The sequence below is a fragment of the Apostichopus japonicus genome, chromosome 12 (genome assembly GCF_037975245.1).
Source record: "Apostichopus japonicus isolate 1M-3 chromosome 12, ASM3797524v1, whole genome shotgun sequence".
NCBI lineage: Eukaryota > Metazoa > Echinodermata > Holothuroidea > Aspidochirotida > Stichopodidae > Apostichopus > Apostichopus japonicus.
Genome location: NC_092572.1, coordinates 12,811,161 through 12,834,326, shown reverse-complemented (window position 1 = coordinate 12,834,326; position 23,166 = coordinate 12,811,161). Strand labels below are relative to the sequence as shown.

The 23,166-nt window shown below is 36.1% G+C and overlaps 1 protein-coding gene across 9 annotated transcripts in view; it reads right to left on the bottom strand.

Annotated features, from left to right (window-relative positions):
- The window catches only part of LOC139977083 (rho guanine nucleotide exchange factor 11-like), a 177,320-nt gene that overhangs the window by 149,490 nt on the left and 4,664 nt on the right, over positions 1 to 23,166 (bottom strand). For all 9 annotated transcript variants that reach the window (XM_071986119.1, XM_071986120.1, XM_071986108.1 and 6 more), the window contains exon 2: positions 5,224 to 5,318. In XM_071986119.1, coding sequence (XP_071842220.1) covers positions 5,224 to 5,257 — 34 coding nt within the window. In that variant the 5' untranslated portion in view covers positions 5,258 to 5,318. The remainder of the gene's footprint in view (positions 1 to 5,223; positions 5,319 to 23,166) is intronic.

Sequence of the window (23,166 nt, the reverse complement as noted above, 5' to 3'; positions counted from 1 at the left end):
ATACCATACTACATGTTTCTAATATTTTGTCATTTTATGATATTGGTCTCTAAGATTACCCCTCCCAAAGGGGCTGCACTTTGGTCCAACTTGAAAGGTCAGTTCTGATGTTTTCTGTTGTCCACTGAGAGTCAGATTTATATTGTCTGTGTAATCACAGTAGTTTTCATTTAAAATAAGGAAACAGCAAATGTTTAAAAGCTAACATATATTTGGGAACAAATTTAACAGTCATTGAGTGTTGAGCTAACCTATTTAAATTTGAATTTAAGTAGAAGTTATATGACTACAATGCAAACTTGCTTGCAAGTATCAAGTGCAATGTATGTGCACCTTTAACCTACAACTAAATGTTCTTCGTTTGTGTATGGGCAAATACACAGTAAACCAACACGAAATGATAACATGGAGGTTTTCCACCCCTAAAATTGATATTTCCAATGTTCTGTAATGTTCAAAATTACTCATTTGAAGCAAAGAGCTAGAGTAAAAAGTTTCAACTTCCTACTTGAATTTTGAAAAAATGGCCCATTAGAATCCTATAGGAAAATAACGGTTGAACATTGACATACGGCAAGAAAATACAACGGTTGCAAATCATTGACATACATCACATAGATGGCAATTTTTCATAAAGTTTGAAACATACTTAGTCTTTGACCTTTTCCTATGATGGCATACAGTCATGTCTAACTCACAACCAAATTAGAGTAATATATGATGTATATATCACGTTCAGTACAGCATGAAATAGATAACGGGCGAACATGTAAGAAATGTTCGACCGTTATACGTTAAAAAATGGCATAACTCAAAAGATTTGAAATGTATATGATCCATGTTACTGCACTCAGAATCTTAGCCAGTAGTGGTTTATATAAACACTGAAAACATCATTTTTTGGTGCACAGGGGGCACAGGTGGCAAATTTTAAGAAGTTTGACATACAAAAATGTAACTCATGTGTATGTCAATCTTTTTCAAACGTACCACTATACCCCCATGTGCATCATCAAATGAAGTTTCCATGGTTTTTATAAAATATTTAATGGTAGGAATCTGTATACACAAAAGGAACTACATGCACTGTATACTTTTTGAGTTTCGCAATTTTTTGTGGTACATTTATAACGGTCGAACATTTTTGACATACTGTTCGACCGTTACCTATTTCATGCGCTACTAAGCCTGATATGCATCACCTATTGCTCTCGTTTGGTTGTGTGGCAGGTATGACTATATGCCATCATAGGAAAATGTCCAAGACTATATATGTTTTAAACTTTATGAAAAATTGCCTGCCATGTGATGTATGTCAATGTGTTACAACCGTTATATATTTCTGGTGTATGTCAATGTTCGCCCGTTATTTTTCCCATAGGATTCCAATGGACCAAAATTTCAAAATTCAAGTAGGATGTTGAAACTTTCTATGCTATCTCTCTGCTTCAAATAACTAACACTCATCCTAATAGAACAAAGAAAATACCAATTTCAATACTGAAAACTGCATGTGTTGATTTTCATGTTGGTTTACTGTGTAAAGGCCTATATCTCTATTTGCTTTCACTTTTTGCATTGCAACAAGCATTAAAGTATTCATGAATATATACACATTTGTGCCGTCTCCTAGCAATATATCTGCACAATAAGTATTACATACTTCTGTCTGACACAAAATCACACATAACCAAGTACAGTGACTGTGCTTTCAATTTCAAAGTTTCTGCATTGTGTAATGTACTGTACAGGACATGTATGCAAAATGTTAATACATTTTTTTTTTCGTATCGACAATGCATTACACAACAACATTCAACAATGCAAGAAATCCCAAAACTTTCCTTAAGTTTGTGTCATTTTAAGTTTAAACATTTACATAATACATTCTTTAATTTTAGTTACAGCTAGAGTATGAAATCGATAACAATTGACATATAACAAACATATTAACTAATTTTTCTGTCTTTTAGTATTTTTTTTATTATTTTTCATTATTTTTAATATATTGGAACTCCTTGATAGTGCAAAATTTAAACAGTCAAACAAGCCAAATTGTTATGGTGAGTTGATAGTTTTTGTCAGAGTGATAAACCTACCTGCCTCTTCATGTAACTATCAGAGGGTGCACAGTGCTTTTATGGTTACCAGTTCATTCTAGGCACTATATAGAACGAGAGGGCTAACTGCCAAGGTTAAAAGGAGATAAATAGACAAGAGAACTATGTGAATACTCACTACCCAGATTGATCATCTCCAACATCCCATCTTGTGAAATCCTTTTTAAAGCAGTATTTGGAATTTTGGGAGGGGGGAGGAATTTGGAAAATTTGGAAGCCTAGATGAAATCGGTCCAATATAGACACAATCCAAGATTATGGGCCAAATAAAGGGTAGGTACTTTGTCAGTCATTCTAACGAAATTTTTGATTCTTCTTTTCGATGACATATAATACTTGGACTCATGTTAGTTATGTACGTAAAATGCTGTAACATGCAAATTGGCAAAGTTCGCATTTTTCGTTTTCTTGCATTTACTTCATCACTGGAAATGAAACATTTGAATAATTATTCAAGCTGATGAAGTGCATTGCTATGTAGATAAATCTAATTACACAGTGCATATTATCAAGAAACTCAAAACAGCTGCTTCTATGAAGTGTACAGAGGAGACCTGTCTGGGTACCTATATTCCTAAGTACCTAAGTGACCCACTAAATACTGACCTTATGATTGTCCTTTTCTATACATAGTGTTAAGAGTGAACAGGGATGTAAAACTGTGCATGTTGCAAGTTGCACTTCCCTTAAAAACAGTTCTCTAAATTCACTTCTGAATCCTACCGTATTCCTTAAAGCAGCTGGGTAATATTCTTCTTTTTTTTTCTTTTCATTTTTTTTTCTTTATTTGGGGGGGGGGATATTCAATGTTACTGTTTTTGTTGACTTTGAGGTTTTTTTCAACATAATATAAATACAATGGTGAATAGTTAAATTACAAGTGGGTGGCAGGAGGACTGAAGAAGCAGTTAGCTTTTACGAGCAGTTCCCCTTTAAAAAAAACAATAAACGAAAGAATACAAAGGATATAAGTAAGAGGAATAAGAAAAGAAAAAAGAAAAAAAGGAATTAACATAATGTCTATATGGGAGCATTAACATCAATAAACAGCTTAATGCTACCTGCATTAAAAGCTATGAACAAAGGTAGCCTTTATAGAACTAACATACAGTATATGCCATTGTAACATAAATGATCCATTTTATGGGCAGTTATGCAGCTATATAGTACATACTGACCAATAAATGAATAAATGCCATAATAAATTCATATAAAGTACCATTTGCTGATTATTCCACACTAATATAACATGTTATACACAATGAACAAGTGTTTATTAACATGGTACCCAGTGCATATAACACAGTACAAGCTCACACCGAACTTGAACCAGGGAGCTGCTGCTGTTTCATGCTTGAACAGGGAAGTACACTAACATACACTGTGGGGAAGAACAAGGTTGAACATACCAAAAACTGTACACTTTGAAACACTGACACCAAGAGTCTGTGTGATTTTGCTGTAAACACACGACTTTACACAACCTTCAAGCAGTGTGGACATTGACAAAACAACAAGTCAGCTTACTCATGCAGATCACAGTAGGTAATTATATATCAGCAACACTATTTACAGTTATCAAACAGCACAATGTACATACTCAGAAACTGCTTGGCGCAGGTGACAGGAATCCATCAGCTATTTACTGCACATCACTATACTCACATGGATTAATACACACAGACATATATAAATATATATATATATTTTCACCTTGTAGCCAATTACAGACATCAATTTTTACTTGGAAATTCCATATGTATATATTCTGCCACATGTATCTCAAGTGTATACGGTTGGAAGGAAGGACTTGTTATCAACAAAAGGGCATGCTGGGTGACGGAAGGTTAAGGCCATATTCCATGCAGAACTAACAAATCCTCCACCCACACCCTCAACAAACATATAATGTTAGTTTACACCACAGTAAAGAAAAGGGGAAAACAAGACACCTTGTTTAGATGCTGTGTATAGTGTTTTGTCTCAGAATGATGGAAGTATGTGGAACAACTACTGGGTTATATATATACTGTATTTATGTTATTGAATAACTAGAGCTGTAATATTAAAGCTCAAATTTATTATGGCTATTTAAAATGGACTTTAGAGTGGATCTTAAAATATATAGCAGCTAGATCGAGCTTCCAAAACGTGTTTGCTAATAGTATACATGTAATAAATTAAATTGTTATTTAGCAGTTCAAGACTTTCCCGGACCTGGGGAAATGTTGCATTTTATTACCTTATAATGGTTTAGTTGGTTACCATATTTTATCTGAAAAAAAGGAGGACCAACTTGGGAAGGCCTGGAAGAAGGGGGGGGAGGGGTCTAATTTGAGGGGTTCCCTCTCTTCTTTGTGGAGGCAAAAAAAAAAAAAAATTGATTTTGATGAGTACCTACATGAAAATGGAACCATGTCACAAGTTAAAAGCTTGATCACAATTCAAAATCAGACTAGTTGCAGGACTTCCCTTCTATTGCCTATTCTGCACTCAAATAACTATCTGTTCATTAAATTACATTTAACCTTAAGTTTACAACATTTAAAACAATATTGATTGTAAACATTTTGCTGAACCTTCTATGCGACTTTAAGGATCAATGGTTTGGTGGGGTTTTTTTTTTTTGGGGGGGGGGGGGCTAGAAGAGAAATGATAAAATATTTAGTACAGAGGAATGTTACATTATGAGTAAAAGGTTTGAGTCACCCTAATCTATCTCAACGACCACTCAGAGATAATAACAAAAAAAATTAAATTAAAAAAAAGGTGGTTGATTACCTGCTCACTTACCATGTAACAGACAGAATGACAAAGAAATGAAATACACAAAATAGAACAGGAATTCAAAAGAACAGTAGAACAAACAAATTATGCAACACAGTAAAAACAAGGACGGCAAATAAGACAGCTTAACTAGATTAAAATAATTTGGACGTTTTTTTTTTTTTTTTTCCTCTTTAAAACACAGTTGGGAATGCATTGTGGGTTTATAATTTGAAGATATGGTGGGATGAGAGTTCAAAGTTTGGGATGATAAGGGGGGGTGGGGCTAGGATGGGTATGATAAGGGGGATGGGTTGGGTGGAGTAGGGGGACTCACCATAATCCTTCGAGTCTGCCTCAGGCTCCATCATGGGAATTACTATCCCCGGTCTTCATTAAACCCTGATGTAGTTTCCTCGTTTCCAGGAAAACCTGCAGCAAGTAATGAAACAAGTATATTTGTCAATTATATATTTAAACACACAATTGTCTGGTGAAGAATATATGCATTTGCATATAAATTTAAGACCAGTTAAGTAGGAAGTGGTCGAGTACTGCAAACATACCTGGTTATCGATTATACTTACCTGCGTAGGGAGCTGCTACCGTGACATCTGTATGTACTGAATTTAGGAAATAAATTGGTAGCATTTTAGCATGTACAGTACTGGACCCTAGATAGCCAATTTTACAAGTTGAAAAGTGAAGTACAAAATGTCATGGCAAGTGATGACTTTGTCTGTATCAAAGAGTCTACCCTGACTGGTTGGAATTTCTTCCGAGAGACAGGAATTTCTTCCGATGGACAGATGGATTGGAAGTGACCAGTCGTAGAGGGCAGTGTTTAATGAAAGGTTAACAGTTCCTCTTAGACACGGAACAGTAAGAGTGCTACTATCGTGAGATGACAGGTGAATGAGGAATCGACATAAATCCTCCATTTTGTTTTCAGCATGACGGTCTACAGTAGCGTGTGAATCGTGGTAGGAATATCTTCCAGTGAGAAGAAATATAAATAGACAGGTTGCAAGTTATAGGGTTCAAGACCAAAAAGAAAAAGTTTTTTCAGGACAGTTTTTAAGCAACAATTTGATTTTACTGTCTCTTTATTATACACTGAATCAAAGAAGAAACGACTAAATCCTCCATTTTGTTTTCAGCATGAGGGTCTACAGTAGCGTATGAATTGTGGTAGGAATATCTTCCAATAGACAGGTTTGCAAATTATAGGGTTCACGACCAAAACGAAAAAGTTTTTTCAGGACAGTTTTTAAGCAACATTTTGATTTAAATGTCTCTTTATTATACACTGAATGAAGAGGACATGTGTGTGTGGTGAACCTGAGCCAAACCAATCATATATTGCTTTAAACTGAGAACAATGGAATATAGGCCAAATTTAAATATAGAACGAGTTAACAATAATTGTTTTTTCTCAGTTTCAATTCCTTCTACAAGCTCTAGTGCAACAGTGCATACGAGAGACCGAAACAACAGTCAAAGGGATGCTTAACCGAGACTCATTTGAACCGAGGACGACGTACTGCTTTGCTCAGAGCCTGGAATGTCATATGTCTTATGATCATCATACAAAAGTAAATGAATGTGCTCTACAACATGAGACCCTCAAATTGCATGCTACATTATCCAACCATTTTATTTTATCTTTGGTAAATCGGTTATTTACCCTGTAAGTCAATGAAGCCGTTATCAGAGCTGACTTTCACGATGAATATAGACTTCGTCATTCACATAAGATGTTCTTCTAGATGCGTTCACTTGAGTTATTTTTGTTTGTTTTTTTTCTCCCCATTTTCCAGCTATGTCTTTAACATCGTTTTAAGGGATAAAGAGTAAAAGCTTTGTCATTAGAAAGAGTATTCTGATATTTCAAGGATGTTGCCATGACAACATTGATCAACAATTTTTTTATTCTTTTTCAGGAGTATATACTCATCTAGCTGAAACATTTTGTGAAACTTGTGCGTGAAAGAGTTTCAGGCCATCTGGAGATGTAGGAACTCATTTATGGTGATATATACATCTGCTCCCAGTGACCTGGATAAAATTGACAATGTCTATTGTAGGTCGTTGCATATTTATAGAACTAGGGGAAGTTTTATAGATCTAGTTATGGGTATGCAGTCTACTCTTCTTTCTACTGCCAGTAATCTGTGGAATTCTCTCCTTATGGAAGCTTCAGAACACTACTACTTTGAAGTGAAAACTGAGGTAAATTGATGCTGAAATTCTAGCTCAAAATTTCCACTTTGGATATATAGTCAAGCTGACATTAGCTTTTAGGTCCTGCATATTTTCTTCAATATATGGTCAATTCCATGGTGACTCGCGTGACATTTTTACTCAAATTCCTCTCTATTTGATATCATTTAACAAATAAAGAAATTACCTGGGAGTAAAGCATTAATGTAGCAGTGAATGTACGCCTTAATGCTTACAACAGTAGAGAAAAAATATTTATACCTCAAGTATTGGGGGTGAAATTGGCGAAAAACTAAACGTGACTCGCGTGACAGATACTATTAGCAAAAATCAGAATGCACACACAATGTTCGATTTCTTATGTCTTATTAAAATTTTTCCAATCACTTTTTATAATCATACCAAAGTTGAAAAACACCTCTACCTCAATTGCTATGCAACTTTGAAAAAAAGTTGTAACGCATGAAAATAACGATGAAGATGTATTGTGACTCGCGTGACAAGAAAACGTGACTCGCGTGACAAGTTCACTTTTCGGATAGTTCTAGACCAAATGCAGTAGTGAATTGAGGGTACAGATCTTGCATAGTGAAATATAACATTCATTGGTCTAGAAAGTGTCCAAAAGGTACTTCCCTTGGGAATGTCCAGATGATATTATGTCCCCGAGTTACCTTCATGACTGCAGACAGTAGGTAATATACTGTACAGGTAGTACAGTTGTTCAGGCAATATATTTTGTCAATTAATATTTATAACAATATTTAGTCTGTTGAAGTCACTCATTTGAAAGTTATAGAAGAAACAGATCTATCAAAATGTGATTCAAATTACCATTCTCATTTGTCATATTTGAATAAACCAAAAGTGTAATATTTGAGAAGATACATTTGCTCATAGGATTTTGGGAATGATTGAGCAGTTAAGACCTTAAGGTTGTCAAGTCATAGCACATGGCATTGCCAGATACAAATGTAGATTATGTTTTAGTATAATACTAAAAAATCAATGACATGTGCTAACTTTCCAAATGTGGTGATAAAATAGGCATTATATTGCGAATAAAAATATTCATGATTTTAAATTCTGATATTTCAAATGAAATTATGATAATTAGTTGCATTATGTGTGCCCATATTATTCAAGTTGCCTAATTAAAGGGGAATGCATATGATATCTTTAATCAGTGATTCATTCATCAAACTAGATAACATCCCTGTAATTTTCACACAGTAAATAGGTAGAAACACTATCTTGATTTGACGTGACTCGCGTGACGTGACTCGCGTGACATTCATAAAGGGTGATTTTCTGCAAAATTTGAATATCTTCTGAAAAGGAAAATTCAGTAATCCTTTTGGTATCTATGTGAAGACTTGATATTCATTATTTTGGAGTAAAACTATTGTGCAGGCAAGGAGAAAAAAAGCAAAAACAGTCAATTTTGTGACTCCGTGACAGTAAATTGAGGGTGTTTACTGTTTCCTATTTACCACTGTTGTCTAATGCCTTGATATCAAAATAAAATTGAAGCTATTAAATGAGCACTATGCTATAGCAAATATAATTAGTCCAACACACAGTAAATAGGTAGAAACACTATCTTGATTTGACGTGACTCGCGTGACGTGACTCGCGTGACATTCATAAAGGGTGATTTTCCGCAAAATTTGAATATCTTCTGGAAAGGAAAATTCAGTAATCCTTTTGGTATCTATGTGAAGACTTGATATTCATTATTTGGGGTAAAACTATTGTGCAGGCAAGGAGAAAAAAAAAAAAAACAGTAAATTTTGTGACTCGCGTGACAGTAAATGGAGGGTGTTTTCAATTCACCACTATTGTCTAATGCCTTGATGTCGAAAAAAAATTGAAGCTATTAAGTGAGCACTATGCTATAGCAAATATAATTAGTCCAAAAAACTGATGATATCTATGATTACTATGTACAAATCTGCACAAAATGAAATTTCACTGTATTTTTCATAATTTAGTTACAACGGGAACCATTTGTTATAACTGACCCCATAATCAAACAAATGATGTTTCAGGGGTGAAAAAATTATTTTTAGTAACTACAAGTATTCTATTTATTGGAAACTCATACAATTTTAATGTACAATGATTTTAAATTTTTTGGTATGATGTTGACCTTATCATGGAATTGACCATATAAACACAGTGCAGCATAGGTTGTACCTTGGGAGTGAACGAAGTTACATATCCAGGGGTACCATTTTTACCTTAACTGCAGAAAACATTGACAACTCAAACTATTAAATCTAAATGTAAAATTATGAGCTTTTTTTTCAAAGGTCTCTAGGCCAATCCTATAATTGTGAGCTGTGTATTAATACTGCACATGTTTACATGTTGTCATTACACTACCCCACGCCATATTGTTTGGCTAGAGAGACTTTTATCTGATCCTAAACTGAAAGAGAATATATCGTCTGAAGGCAATGGGAAAACGTTTGACGACGAAAAACAAATAAAACAAAGCGAAAACCAAATAAAGGCAACTCGGGTACAAAGTCTAAATTTTAGCTTTCAGGGCTTTTTTTCTTTACATTCATGATCACACAGTAACACACAGACCTTTTACAACAGCACCATTGCTGTAAAAACATGTGAGGCTGCATCAACCACGTAGGAAGACTTGTACTGCTGCATGGCTTAAATTACATATGAGCGCATTGTTTGAAAACAAGCTGATGTTTCACTGCCACCTAAACAGTATCAACCTCCCCCTGTCCGCCCCTCCCTCCGCCCCTCCCTCCCTCTCTCACATCAGTTAGCATGTTACAAGTTAACAACTGCAGTAAATAATGGTGCAATAATTACCAGGAAGTTAACAAAGTTGTAGCCTTATATTTACTGTAGTAACACACAAGTGGATTAATGGATCCCCATATTTTGTAAAACCAGTGTATTTCTCACATTTTACTTAACACCTTTTCGTTTTGATCAGGGTAAGTAGGCCTACTTAACTAATAAACACAATGGCAATGGCCACGTATTTAACCACGGTTCATTTGGCACTCATTTAAACTTTCGATCAACAGCTACTGGTTTAACAAGAATATCTCATAAATAATGCTTCCACAGACCCAGTTGAGTCAACTGTTTTTTTACAAACTGTACTTTCAGGTCATGCTTTAAAGCACATGTACTGACAGCCTAATGTTATATCTAGGCTATGTACGGTAGGCCTTCACCACATTTACTGTATATGGCAAGGCTGCATATACTACCTATATACATCCTAAACTTGCTTAAAATAAAATCAGTACATGCAGTATTTTTCCCCAAAGATGTAGTTTAATTTAAACAGTCTATGAAATTTTTTTAACATGCAAGGTTTCAACTCTACAGCCTTTTAAGCCTATAGGGAGTGTAACATTTGAATGAAATACTGTGGTTTGTGTGATTGTAGAATTCTTTAAAGCATTTTTGGGGGTATATTTGTATAAAATTGCTAAAAATTAAGCAGTTGGGGATAATTTACAGTAAATTTTGGCTATGTCCAAAAACGTTCTTACAAGAAAATTACAGCACTTAAACAGCAATGGGATATCATACAGTAGTTGCGGTAGGCCTATCCAACCTTTTCTTTCATTGCTGTACACTATGGCTAGCACTCCAGGTCCTGGCTATTTACATGAATGCTCAAAACCTTCTACTATTCTCTGTTTCCATCACACTCTGAATCACTGATGTTGCCAACAGTCTATTTATAGAATATGCCAAACAACCATCTAAAAAGTTCAAGTTCATGAAATGTTCAAAGGAGGGTGTAATATTTAATGAAACCTTAATTTGCCAATTCCAGGATAATTTCAGATGTTGACAACACCCTTTGTAGTAAATGATGAAAACTATAAGTTATTTGAAATTTTGCAGATAACAAAAAAAAAACACAGAAACATTACAATAAATAAGTAATCTGTATTTATATTTGTTTGCTATCAAAATAAGTTACTTGTGTACAGAGGAAGTAATTTGGTTGTATGTTTAACATAACACTGGGAAATATATATTGGACAACAGTTATTTTAACAAGGAAGTCTTAATCTGAGTATTTTCCTTTTCCTTTCCTCATTGCTGACAGCTTGAACTTTGGATTGCTATTCAGACAATTAGTGGTAATTGTTAATTTTGCTAATAAGCCTAGTAGGCCCTAATGATGTGACCAGCTTAAACAATTAAATATATCTAGGTTAATTTTAAAAGAGCAAAGAAATGAACGGCTGGAATAAGCAATCTTTTCCATGAAGTGCCCAGTCAGGGGCCACTGTACAATAACGGTATCCACGTATTAAATCAGGAAATCATCCTCCTTCCGCCTCCACTCCCTCCTTGCCCCTCACTCCATCCTTCCCCTTCCACTCCCTCCTTCCCCCTCCACTCCTCCTTCCCCTACACTCCCTCCTTCCCCCTCCACTCCCTCCTTGCCCCTCCACTCCCTCCTTCCCCCTACATCCCCTCCTTGCCCCTCCACTCCCTCCTTCCCCTCCACTCCCTCCTTCCCCCTCCACTCCCTCCTTCCCTCTCCACTTTCTCCTCCCTCCCCCCTTCACTCCCTACATCCCCCTCCACTCCCTCCTTCCCCTCCAATTCCTCCTTCCCCTTTCACTCCCTACATCCCCCTCCACTCACTCCTTGCCCCTTCATTAAGTGCAACCTGGACAGTATTGGGAAAGGAATTTACAAGGGAATTCCAAATTGTTGAGATCTATAAAGGAATGAAAGGGAAAATGCTAATGAGGAATTTTGAAAGAGAAACACCGTTTGGCTAGAAAGAGATACAAACTCCTGACTGACCCTAGGATTGCAAGTCAGATACTCTACCTACTTATATCCAACCCAAAGCCTGAAGCTAGACAGTCCAAAGCAACCCGGAAAGCAACCCGGAAGGGATTGCAGGAGAAGTTTATCTTTATATGCTGGGATAACAGCTAGTAATTCATCCATCCTTCACAAATTCAGGTTTTCCACTGATTTTGATACTACTATATGTACAGTACACTGTAACAGTACACTTATACATTGATAAACTAAACACATAACAATACATTAGTTCAGTATAGTACACTAGTACTGTACAGCACACAAGTACAGTTTATTAATACAGTGCACTTAACAGTACACTAGAGTACATTAAACTACACAAGTGCTATGTATATATACACTAAATATTGTACTAATTACAATACATTAAAGTATATCACATCACACTAGAACAGTTTATTACAGTGCGCTACTACAGTAGATTAGTACAATTTCTTTAATAGTACAGCTGATAAAATGCATCACTGTAGACCAGTGCACTTCTGAAGTACAGTTCATTGGTACAGTAAACACCAAATACAGTACACTATATACATAGTAAACACAGTATCAATTGTACATTGCAAAAGATGCAAACCTCTTTTCACCACATGAGCATACAGAATTTGCACGTACAATTAGTACGGTACACTTCTTCAGTAAAGGGCTGTAGTAAAGTATTGTAGTACATTGCACTGGTACAGTACACTGATTTGGTATGGAACTGTTGCAGTGCATTGGTGCAGTGCATTGACACAGTACATTACTGTAGTACAGTACTGTAGTAAAATATTGTGATACAGTACACTGGTACAGTACATTACTGTAGTACACTACTGTAGTAAAGTATTGTAATACAGTACACTGGTACAGTGCACTGACAGTACAATACTGTAGAACAGTACTGTAGTATTGTAGTACAGTACGACTGTAGTACACTACTGTAGTAAAGTATTGTAGTACAGTACACTGGTACAGTGCACTGACAGTACGATACTGTAGTACAGTACTGTAGTACAGTACGCTGGTACAGTACATTACCGTAGTACAGTACTGCAGTAAAGTATTGTGGTACAGTACACTGGTACAGTGCACTGACAGTACAATACTGTAGTACAGTACTGTAGTATTGTAGTACAGTACGCTGGTACAGTTCACTGATTTGGTATGGAACTGTTGCAGTGCACTGGTGCAGTGCATTGACACAGTACCTTACTGTAGTACAGTACTGTAGTAAAATATTGTGATACAGTACGCTGGTACAGTACATTACTGTAGAACAGTACTGTAGTATTGTAGTACAGTACGCTGGTACAGTACATTACTGTAGTACACTACTGTAGTAAAGTATTGTAGTACAGTACACTGGTACAGTGCACTGACAGTACAATACTGTAGTATTGTAGTACAGTACGCTGGTACAGTACATTACCGTAGTACACTACTGTAGTAAAGTATTGTAGTACAGTACACTGGTACAGTGCACTGACAGTACAGTACTGTAGTATTGTAGTACAGTACGCTGGTACAGTACATTACCGTAGTACAGTACTGCAGTAAAGTATTGTAGTACAGTACACTGGTAGTACAGTGCACTTATAGTACAGTGGATGCTTTCCACTTTGTACAGTACAGTACTGTAGTAACGTATTGTACCACAGTACACTGGTACAGTGCACTGACACAGTACATTACTGTAGTACAGTACTATAGTAACCCTACTATTTTCTTCGATGAGCATACACGATTTTGCACCCATCATTTGGGATCACTATTTTAGTCCCTTAAATATTCTAATGCTGCGGTATTTGCTTTGTCTGGATTCACTTAACCAGTACAGTACATTTCATATGCACTTGCGAGCCATACATGCCGAATTCCTTTCATAATAGACCAAGGCATTCACTTAAAAACAAATTACTGTTCTCGGTGTCACTATGACAACAGTTTGTAAATTTCGGAGAAGGCTGCTGTTGTCTGACTTGTATGACATGTGATATCGTTTCGCTCAGGATTTAACAAATTTGAATAACTCAACATGCAACCAGAATTTCTTCCTTTCAAGTTTCATTCAGGGAATCTGCTGTGATTTTTACATGTTTAAGAGTGTTTATGAAAATTTATCTTACAACTGGCCTTCAGTTTTTCTCGCATACCTCGTCCTTTATCGAGAATCAGTAAATATCAAATGTAATATAATTAAATAATAAGAGGGAGAGGCGGAGGGAGAGAGGGATGGAGAGAGGGTCATCAGGGGCGCAGTGCAAGAATGTTGACAGTTGTTATAGGCCAGGTAGATGTATAGTGTAAGAGACAAGTAAGAGAGAAATTAAGAAAATCTTTCAATAAATGCCATCATATCTATCTTCATTGAATGACCCTTCTCCCTCCCCCTACCTCTCCCTCCCCTCCTGTCCATCTCTCTCTCCCAAATAAATTGTTATTCTACCTACACAACATATAACTTGCCCCATTTCAAAATAACTGCAAGCCCTGTGAGGGGGGGGGTGTATTACCTAAATAAGTCTGCACACTTACCTTTGAACAGTCACAGTGCTACAGTGCAGACTTAGTAATTCGCAGGGAGTCATATACACACATATGTTTCAAGAGCACAACACATCAACAAGTACTGTACATCATTGTCTTTATAATTCATTGAACTGTAAGCTAATATAAACAAGCAGAGTTTCACAAACAAAACAAAATTCCAAGATATACTCAAATTCAATATCAGGTAAAACAGGAATTATTTTTAAGCTAGAAACTGTAAAATTAGCCATCGATACGTACAGGTTTTGCGCATCAATTCCTTGTCTTTATGTAATTTTTGTTTCCCTTTCTTTTGGCAAAGCTGACCACACTGCCACTCTAGCCTGACCATTGGAGAAATGATTCAAAACTTTCAAAACAAATCCTAGAAAACAAATATGGATGATACTTCCTGTTTTCATTGCAACTGGTAAGCTCCTTTAATAAAAGGTTCAAACCAAAGGTCACCTTAACACTATTCAGTGTTGGTCAAAATTTCTCCCATTGGACTGTTGCCACCTTCCCAACATTTGTTCTGACCAATTTTTTTATTTTTTATTTCACTGTTCATTGATAATGAATTGATGTCTGCGAGTCATTTGACAGTTAAAACTTTCGTAAATCTGTTTGGGAACTAGTAGTTATTTCCAGTCAATTTCTTAAGTTTGATGGCAAATTTTGGCAATAACTTTTTTTTTATTTATATCATATAAGCAGAATTTTACAATCAAAACAAAATTCCAAGAAATAGTCAAATTCAATTTCAGGTAAACCAGGAATTATTTTTAAGTTAGAAACTGTAAATTAGCCATCGATATCATAGTTGTACAAAGGTTTGCTCATCAATGTCTTGTCTTTATGAAATTTTTTGATTCCGTTTCTTTTGGCAAAGCTGACCACACTGACACTCTAGCCTGACCATTGGAAAATGATTCAAAACTTTCAAACAATTCCTAGAAAACAAATGGATGATACTTCCTGTTTGCGTTCTGGTAAGCTCCTTTAATAAAAGGTTCAAACCAAAGGTCATCTTAACAATATCCAGTGTTGGTCAAAATTTCTCCCCTTGGACTGTTGCCACCTTCCCAACATTTTTTCTGGCCAATTTTTTTTTTCACTGTACATTGATCATCAATTGATGTTTGCAAGTAATTTGATAGTTAAAAAGTTCGGAAAACTGTTTGGGAACTATTAGTAATTTCAGCTAAATTTCTCAAATTTGGTGGCAAATTTTGGCAAGACTGGTGACCTATATTTCATATTTTAAGGTCTCTTTGATTTGAAGAAAACAAGGGCGCAACAAAAACAACATGCAATGATGCAAATATTTATTTATTCAGACTTTGAACAAATCAACGTGTGTTGATTTTTTGTTTCTAATTGAATGTAATACTGACTAACATCAGCAGCTGTTAGACATGTATGTATACAGTAAATTTGAGAGCTAGACGGTTGACTGTCAAAAAATAAGTCATTAGCAAATTAATATTAATCAAAATAAAAATAAAAATATTTATAATATTAATCAACATCATTTCCATGGTAACAAAGCAAAATATTGGTGGCTGTGTGAGGAGAACTAAGCCATTTTGGTATATACAGCAATATTGTCAACTTTTTCACCAAATTTTAGGACAACAATTCACACATTTGTTGGCAAAGCTTAGGTCTCTCTTAACACATAGTTTGAGCTGTAGTGAAGTCTCTCAGTCTTTTATCAAAGAATCTTGCATAAATTAATGCAATTAATTTAGAGATCAATGCGCTTCAGTCCAGACTTGTTACACATGAGAGTTGGTAATCCTACTTGTACTCAACTTGGACATTTTAGACTAATTACTCATAATAATGGATTTGTACTCTTACGTGTACTCAGCCAACTTTAAATAATAATAATAATAATAAATGAGACTTATATAGCGCCAAATCAGTAAACAAAAGTTACTGCTCAAAGCGCTTTACAAAAGTAAATTAATTTACAAAAGAACAAGTGAAAAAATGGGTCTTAAGTAGACTTTTGAAAGTAGAAAGTTTATAGCATGTTCGAATGTGATCTGGTAACTTGTTCCAGAGATAAGACCCAGAGTATTGGAAGCTTCTGTAACCATAGTTCTTCAATCGTGGTTTTGGAACAGTTAAAAACAGTTTGTTGGAGGAACGAAGTGTGCGAGTTGGAGTATATGGCAAGAGAAGTTGTGACAGGTACACAGGCCGTTCAAGATGATGAGCACAGAAGGTGAGAAGAAGTATTTTATACTGGATTCTGTAGCTGATAGGTAGCCAATGAAGTTCCTTCAGAAGTGGGGTGGTGCGGCACTTTCTTCCTTTCATTTTCACAATACGGGCAGCGGTGTTTTGGAACTTTTGGAGTTTCTTGATGGTCGAATCAGGAAGGCCAAATAAAAGTGAATTAAGAAAATCAAGCTTTGATGTCACAAACGCATGGACCAGTATCTCGCAAGTCTTATTATCGAGGTAATTCCTCATCAAACTGATTTTCCTAAGTTGCCAATTTGCAGAACGACAGAGATTAGTAACGTGATTTTCAAGTGACATGGTCTGGTCAAAATATGCACCAAGGTTTCTAACAGTTGAGGAGATATTAATAGAGTCTTTACCAACAGTAAGTGGTGGAAAATTAGGTGTAACTTCAGAGAAACGTGATCGAAAAACAATAAACTCTGTTTTATCACAGTTTAGTTTCAACTGATTAGTTGTAAGCCAAGTGATATCTATGTACACATGCTGGAACTTATACTGTACCCGTGGCTTTGCACTCGTTCTTAGGAACTTTTCATACTGATCAATACTTGTACACAAGGATATTTTAGGGTACTCATAATAATGGATTTGTACTCTTACTAGTATTGATACTCAGCCAACTTAAAAACTATGTACTCACACTGGAACTTATACTGTACCTGTGGCTTTGTACTCATTCTTAGGAACTTCTATTCATACTGATTAATACAAGGATATTTTAGGGTACTCATACAGTAGTCATGGATTCCTACTCTTACTGGTATTGATACTCAGCCAACTTAAAAAATATGTACTCATACTAGAGCTCACACTGTACCCATGGCTTTGCACTCATTCTTAGGAACTTCTATTCATACTGATCAACACTTGTACTCAAGGATATTTTAGGGTACTCATAATAATGGATTTGTACTCTTACTAGTATTGATACTCAGCCAACTTAAAAACTATGTACTCACACTGGAACTTATACTGTACCTGTGGCTTTGTACTCATATTAGGAACTTCTATTCATACTGATCAACACTTGTACTCAAGGATATTTTAGGGTACTCATAGTCATGGATTTGTTCTATTACCGGTATTGATACTCAACCAACTTAAAAACTATGGCTTCCCCTTTGAGGAAAACCTTTTCTGTATGTTGCCGTGTTGAACGAATCTAACCGTAATAGTAATTACAGACTTTGCGATCCGCGTGATAGTCTTTGCCGACCTTGCAATCTGTGCATGGTTCCCCCCCCCCCCCCAAAAAAAATTCTGGAAACTAAAAGGCAACAAGCTGCTTTAAGTTGCTGTAAGTGAGGGTATGAGACTGCATGCTGAGTTTGATGTGTCTCAACCTCAACACTTTAATAGCTACATAGTACATGTACTCTCTAGCACACTGCAATAATAGAACTATCTTTTAAATGGTCTTTGCAGAATCGGTCATAAATTTTACACCAGTGCAATTCTATACTATGAAAACTCAATTAAAACAAGTTCACAGATTGGTGAATGTCTCTGATGAAAGGTTAACCTCTTTAGTTATTGTTGTAACCATGGCAATAAGTTAAATACCTTAGTCATATTATAGTAAGGACAAGTTTCATAATCTGATAGGTGCGCCAAACCAAGAGTAAAACCTTCAAACGAGAAACAAGTAATGAATGTGCAAAGCGATTCAGGAAATGAAATCATATGAGCATAAAATTAAAGAAAGCATTTTTCAGATATTTTAGTCTTTATCCTTGGTTCAGGCTGTGTAAATTATGTAAAAATAAAAGCTGTATTCTGCCACAAAAAAGGAGATAATTTAATTTACTACCCTAGTTTGCTAAATGAGTAAATTGCCTACTATCCTTTATGTAACAGACCTTGTAGTGATATGTTTAACTAAGGAGTAATCAACAGTGCAAATGAATGACAATGGTCATATCTTTAGTTTTTTACAATCTAAATGCCAAACACAATGCACAAGATTACACACATAGGCTATGTAGTGTACATTGTATGCCTATAAGTATATACATATAGACTTACTGTATTCATGTACAATTTTGAGTAAATTCAAAGAATGTAGGTAATATGTCTATTGTTTGTGGACCTATCGTTAATACAAGAAAGCCTCCAAAGAAGAGCCTGGGTACTACGAGAAAAATTTGATCCACTCTCATCTGTTGTAGCCCCCCTTACATCAAGGCTGTACCCATTCCATCATGACAACTTTTAATTAACAAGCTTTACTTCGTGTTTAAAGCACCACAGTGTTACAGGGGAGAGGGGGGGGCCTAAGCTGTACTTAATAAACTACGTTGCAAGGCTACATATTAACCAGCATGGATTCATCTACAGAAGTGAGAACTCGTAATCAATATGTGGAATGTAACTTTAACCTAGCCTAGGCCTACAATTTTTGGGGTGTGATAGGTACATATATTAAGATTACATTTACCAACCAGTCGGTTTACTTAAGGCTGTATTTTGAAAATTGAATGAAATTAGATTTTGATTAATTTACACGATATTTATGGTTTCTGTGATTTTCCTTGGGCCTTAACCGACATGTTTCTGGCTTTATAAACACATTCCACTCTCATGAGTGAGCTAGGATATCAGCAGCGTAACATTAGGAGGAATATTTTTAAATTATATTTTCATCAAACCAGAAAATATGCAATGTTCAAAAATAATTTGATATATAAACAGTGCCCAAGTATAACACATATGCTACACACTGTAGGCCTATATAGTATGAATATGTATGCATAATTTGAGTACGTATTCAAATAACACGTCTTCTTTGAAACTGTCATTAAATACATGTTGGTTTCCCGAAAGGGATAACGGGTCACTCTTAACAACCTTGCAAAATTGTGAGGGGGGACCGTGGATTGCAAAGTCAGCATTAACTATCACGCAGATCGAAAAGTCGGAAAATACTATTACGGTTAGATTCTTCCAACACAGCAGCATATAGAAACGTTGTTCTCAAAGCGAAAGCCAAAGTGAGTTAATCAGGTCACACATCCCCGAGTCTATGCATGCAAAGTTCTTCAATTCCACCCTCATTACCTCTGGGGAAACTTTTCATAACTGTAGTTTTGATTAATAAAGTCTGCATATATATAGATAAACCATGGGCACTAAAACACCAAACAACTAGTCTTGTTAAGACCCTAGTATCATGAACAGCCTAGTGTACCTTTCTTTTTCACAAAGCTATTTTCCTGTATCTATTTGCTGTACTGCCCAGAGAACACCCCCAGTATCGCTTTCGATTGATACTAGGGTCTTGCACATTTCTCATAAGCTATCGTATGTTTTCCTTTCAGTTTGGCAGATTTGCTAAGGAAAAGCAAAGAAGCCAATCAGGTTTGCCAATTGGGCCCACTTCCCCCAAAATGTTTATTCAAGCCCTGCCTCCCACAGTGAACAATCACCTCAGATTGGCCTTAGATTGGTTTGTAAACTGCGAGATGGTCACTAATTGCTGTGGAAGGAACATGATCTAACATGACACGCAATTTCATAATAATAATATGAATAAAGATTTTGTGGCTTTGCATAAGTTCACGCCCCTCTTTGGAGAAATGTCCAAGAGGTAGGTATCGGACAGAACCTCGGGCATGTAAAATACAGTGGGCAAGTACATTCGTGGTAGGCAGACAACAGACTCTGAGGCATGTACAGTTTGCATGTGAGAAAAAAGAGTAAATACAAACGACTTGACTAAGACTACCACACGACTTGAGATACTGTAGTTACAAACCTTTCAAAAAATGTAGAAACTTTTTATTGAAAGCAACTTAAACAAAAAGTTGTACTTTTTTTCTTTTTCTATATAAGGAAGCATTTGTGTAGTTTATGCCTTATTTTCACTTTATTACTGTCTCTCAATATAACATCTTAAAAGTTACCTTTGACAGTTGAGTGTGATACCACTAGATCAGGGGTGGGCAACCTTTTTGAATGAATGGGCCAGATATAAGGAGTGAAAAATTGACTGGGCCGCACCTAACCAACGACCTACTGTTGATTTCAAACCTTTGATTCCGAGGACTTTCAAGCAATAGGTGTGTGTACTGTAATCTGCATTCACAAAAACATAATGTCAATACAGTACAGTTGATAATTAATGGGGATAATAGGCCTACATGACAGCATCATTAGTGCTGATATATTCTAAGCAGCTAGCTCGTTTTTGTGATGTTGTAAAATATATTGATTTTTTTCTTTTTCTTGAGACATCTCACGGGCCGTAAATAAATCACTTGAGAGCCGCATGTGGCCCGTGGGCCGTAAGTTGCCCACCCCAGCACTAGATGATGGCGGCAAAGGGCTGAGAAGTATGATGGTGACTGCACAATATCATCTGTATAAACAGTACAATATACTTGACAAATGAAGATTTAAAGGGACTCTGTTGATACCGACAACTTATGAGTTTCCCTACCAGCAAATCAAGATATCCAGATGGTAATTAACCTTTGAATGACTGTTACCTAGTGCCCAGTGTATTAACTGTACCTGTTGCCAAATTAGGATCTATGGGAAAAAACAATGAAATACTCGAAAAACAGTAATATTGTATCTAGTAAAAAAAATGAGGCATTATCAGTGTGGAAACATTTTGCAAACTTCAATGGTGAGACTGCAGAGATTAAACACTGACATAAAATGAACAGTGCCTTTTTCTTCGTTTTTGGGGGGCCTTTTTGGTTTCTTCTTTTTCTTTTTTGTTGCTTGTCTCTTCTCCTCTTTGTTTTTCATTTATAACAAATTGCTTTGACAATTATTTAAGTAAGTACTGTCTCATAATACCCTGATAGCTTTGTTTACTTCCCACAAAACTTTCAAACTTAATTGAAAGAATTCACCCTTCAAATGCAATTATTTTAAGTCCAAGATCACTAATAATGAAGAAAACAACTTGAAAAGTTAACAAATTGTCATCTCATAATTGATGAAGCCTAAACGGTGGAAGTCTACTCTAAAACTCTCTACAATTTAAACTCTCATTCATTGTCTACAGCAGTTTGTATTTGTTAGAGCTATTCTTAGCATCGGTTGTTCTTCTCCTTTCATTCAGTTGTCATTGAACTCTATACTTAATCATTTGCGTACGTCAGGACTTAGGCGTTCTCTTTCGCATAGAAGTAACGATCTTTCTACGATCCTTTTCATCACATTACAGAGTTGCGTAGAAAGCCCAGAGCTCCCCGGGGTTTCTCTAATCACCGTTAGCGAGAACATACTCAAGAGAGTACCGCAAACACAAGCTGACATTAAAGTCCGATGACAAGGGTGAAGGGCAGGATAATATTCAGGCAAACCTACCAAAACAGGGAAGCCAGACTGAGTAGTACAGGATACGGACTAATTAATTACTTTGTCCCGCTGATATGTGGTTCACATCCAACACCTCAGGTTCATGAAACTTTTCTCACTTGCTCAGGTGATGAATGAAGTGCACATTCCACATGTTAGCAAGTCTGTGATCATAAGTACATACTGTACGGAGTACCAGACTGTAGCACGAGTACATCAGTGTCAATACGAGTCCAAGTTGAATTGACCTTGGTACAGGTATATAAGTACATAGCTCTACACAAGAGAAAAATTGCATTGTGTCCTAAAATGACGCGATAACAGTAACAAATTCCAGGGATGTCCTCAGGAATATTTGAGTGCCGAGCGGATTTGTGCAGTGTGTGATCCACGTCCTGAAGGGAGGGGTGGGTGTTCACCTCCCCTTTGGGAAATCTTTGCAAGTAAGCTTGGATGGCAAATGTTTTTCTTTTTGCCTATTCTGGAGCTAACTTATGTGCCAAGTAGTCACCATATATTGGTAGTGGTAAAAGTTGTTGAATTAATCATCAAAAATAGTGCCGGGCAGAAACGTTATAACACTGTATGTAATGGGCGACATTCAGAACTGCCAGGGCATAAATGCCGCCGCCACCCGGCATGAGCAAATCCCTGACATTTTTAACTTTGCTAGAATATGAGTCATGGTACAGATTCACTACCAGTCTGTTGAGTAAATAACCGTAGTTTTAATAATGTGAAAACCTGTGAGTGAAAGTTTGTTATTTGATGCAATAGTTATTAAGTTTTGCAGTGATGTACTTGCACACTTTCAATGCGACAAAACTTGACCTTTGTACTCTTGAGCGGCTCATAAGTTTAACACTTCCATGTCTGATTTAGAGGTACTGTCCAGTCCCACAAAAAATTTGAACAGAATCAAGCAACATGTGATTGGTTCATAATTACACATCGAAAACCATTTAACAATAAGGGTTTTTAGTATCTAAGCTGCAATGGGTTTTAAGCTGCAATGCATAATGATTGGGTACCCAAGTGAACGACCGATATTAGCAAATGGGTACCCGGGAGCAAATGTTTGAACCGTTCCCATCACTAATTGGAACTATGATTATGCAAT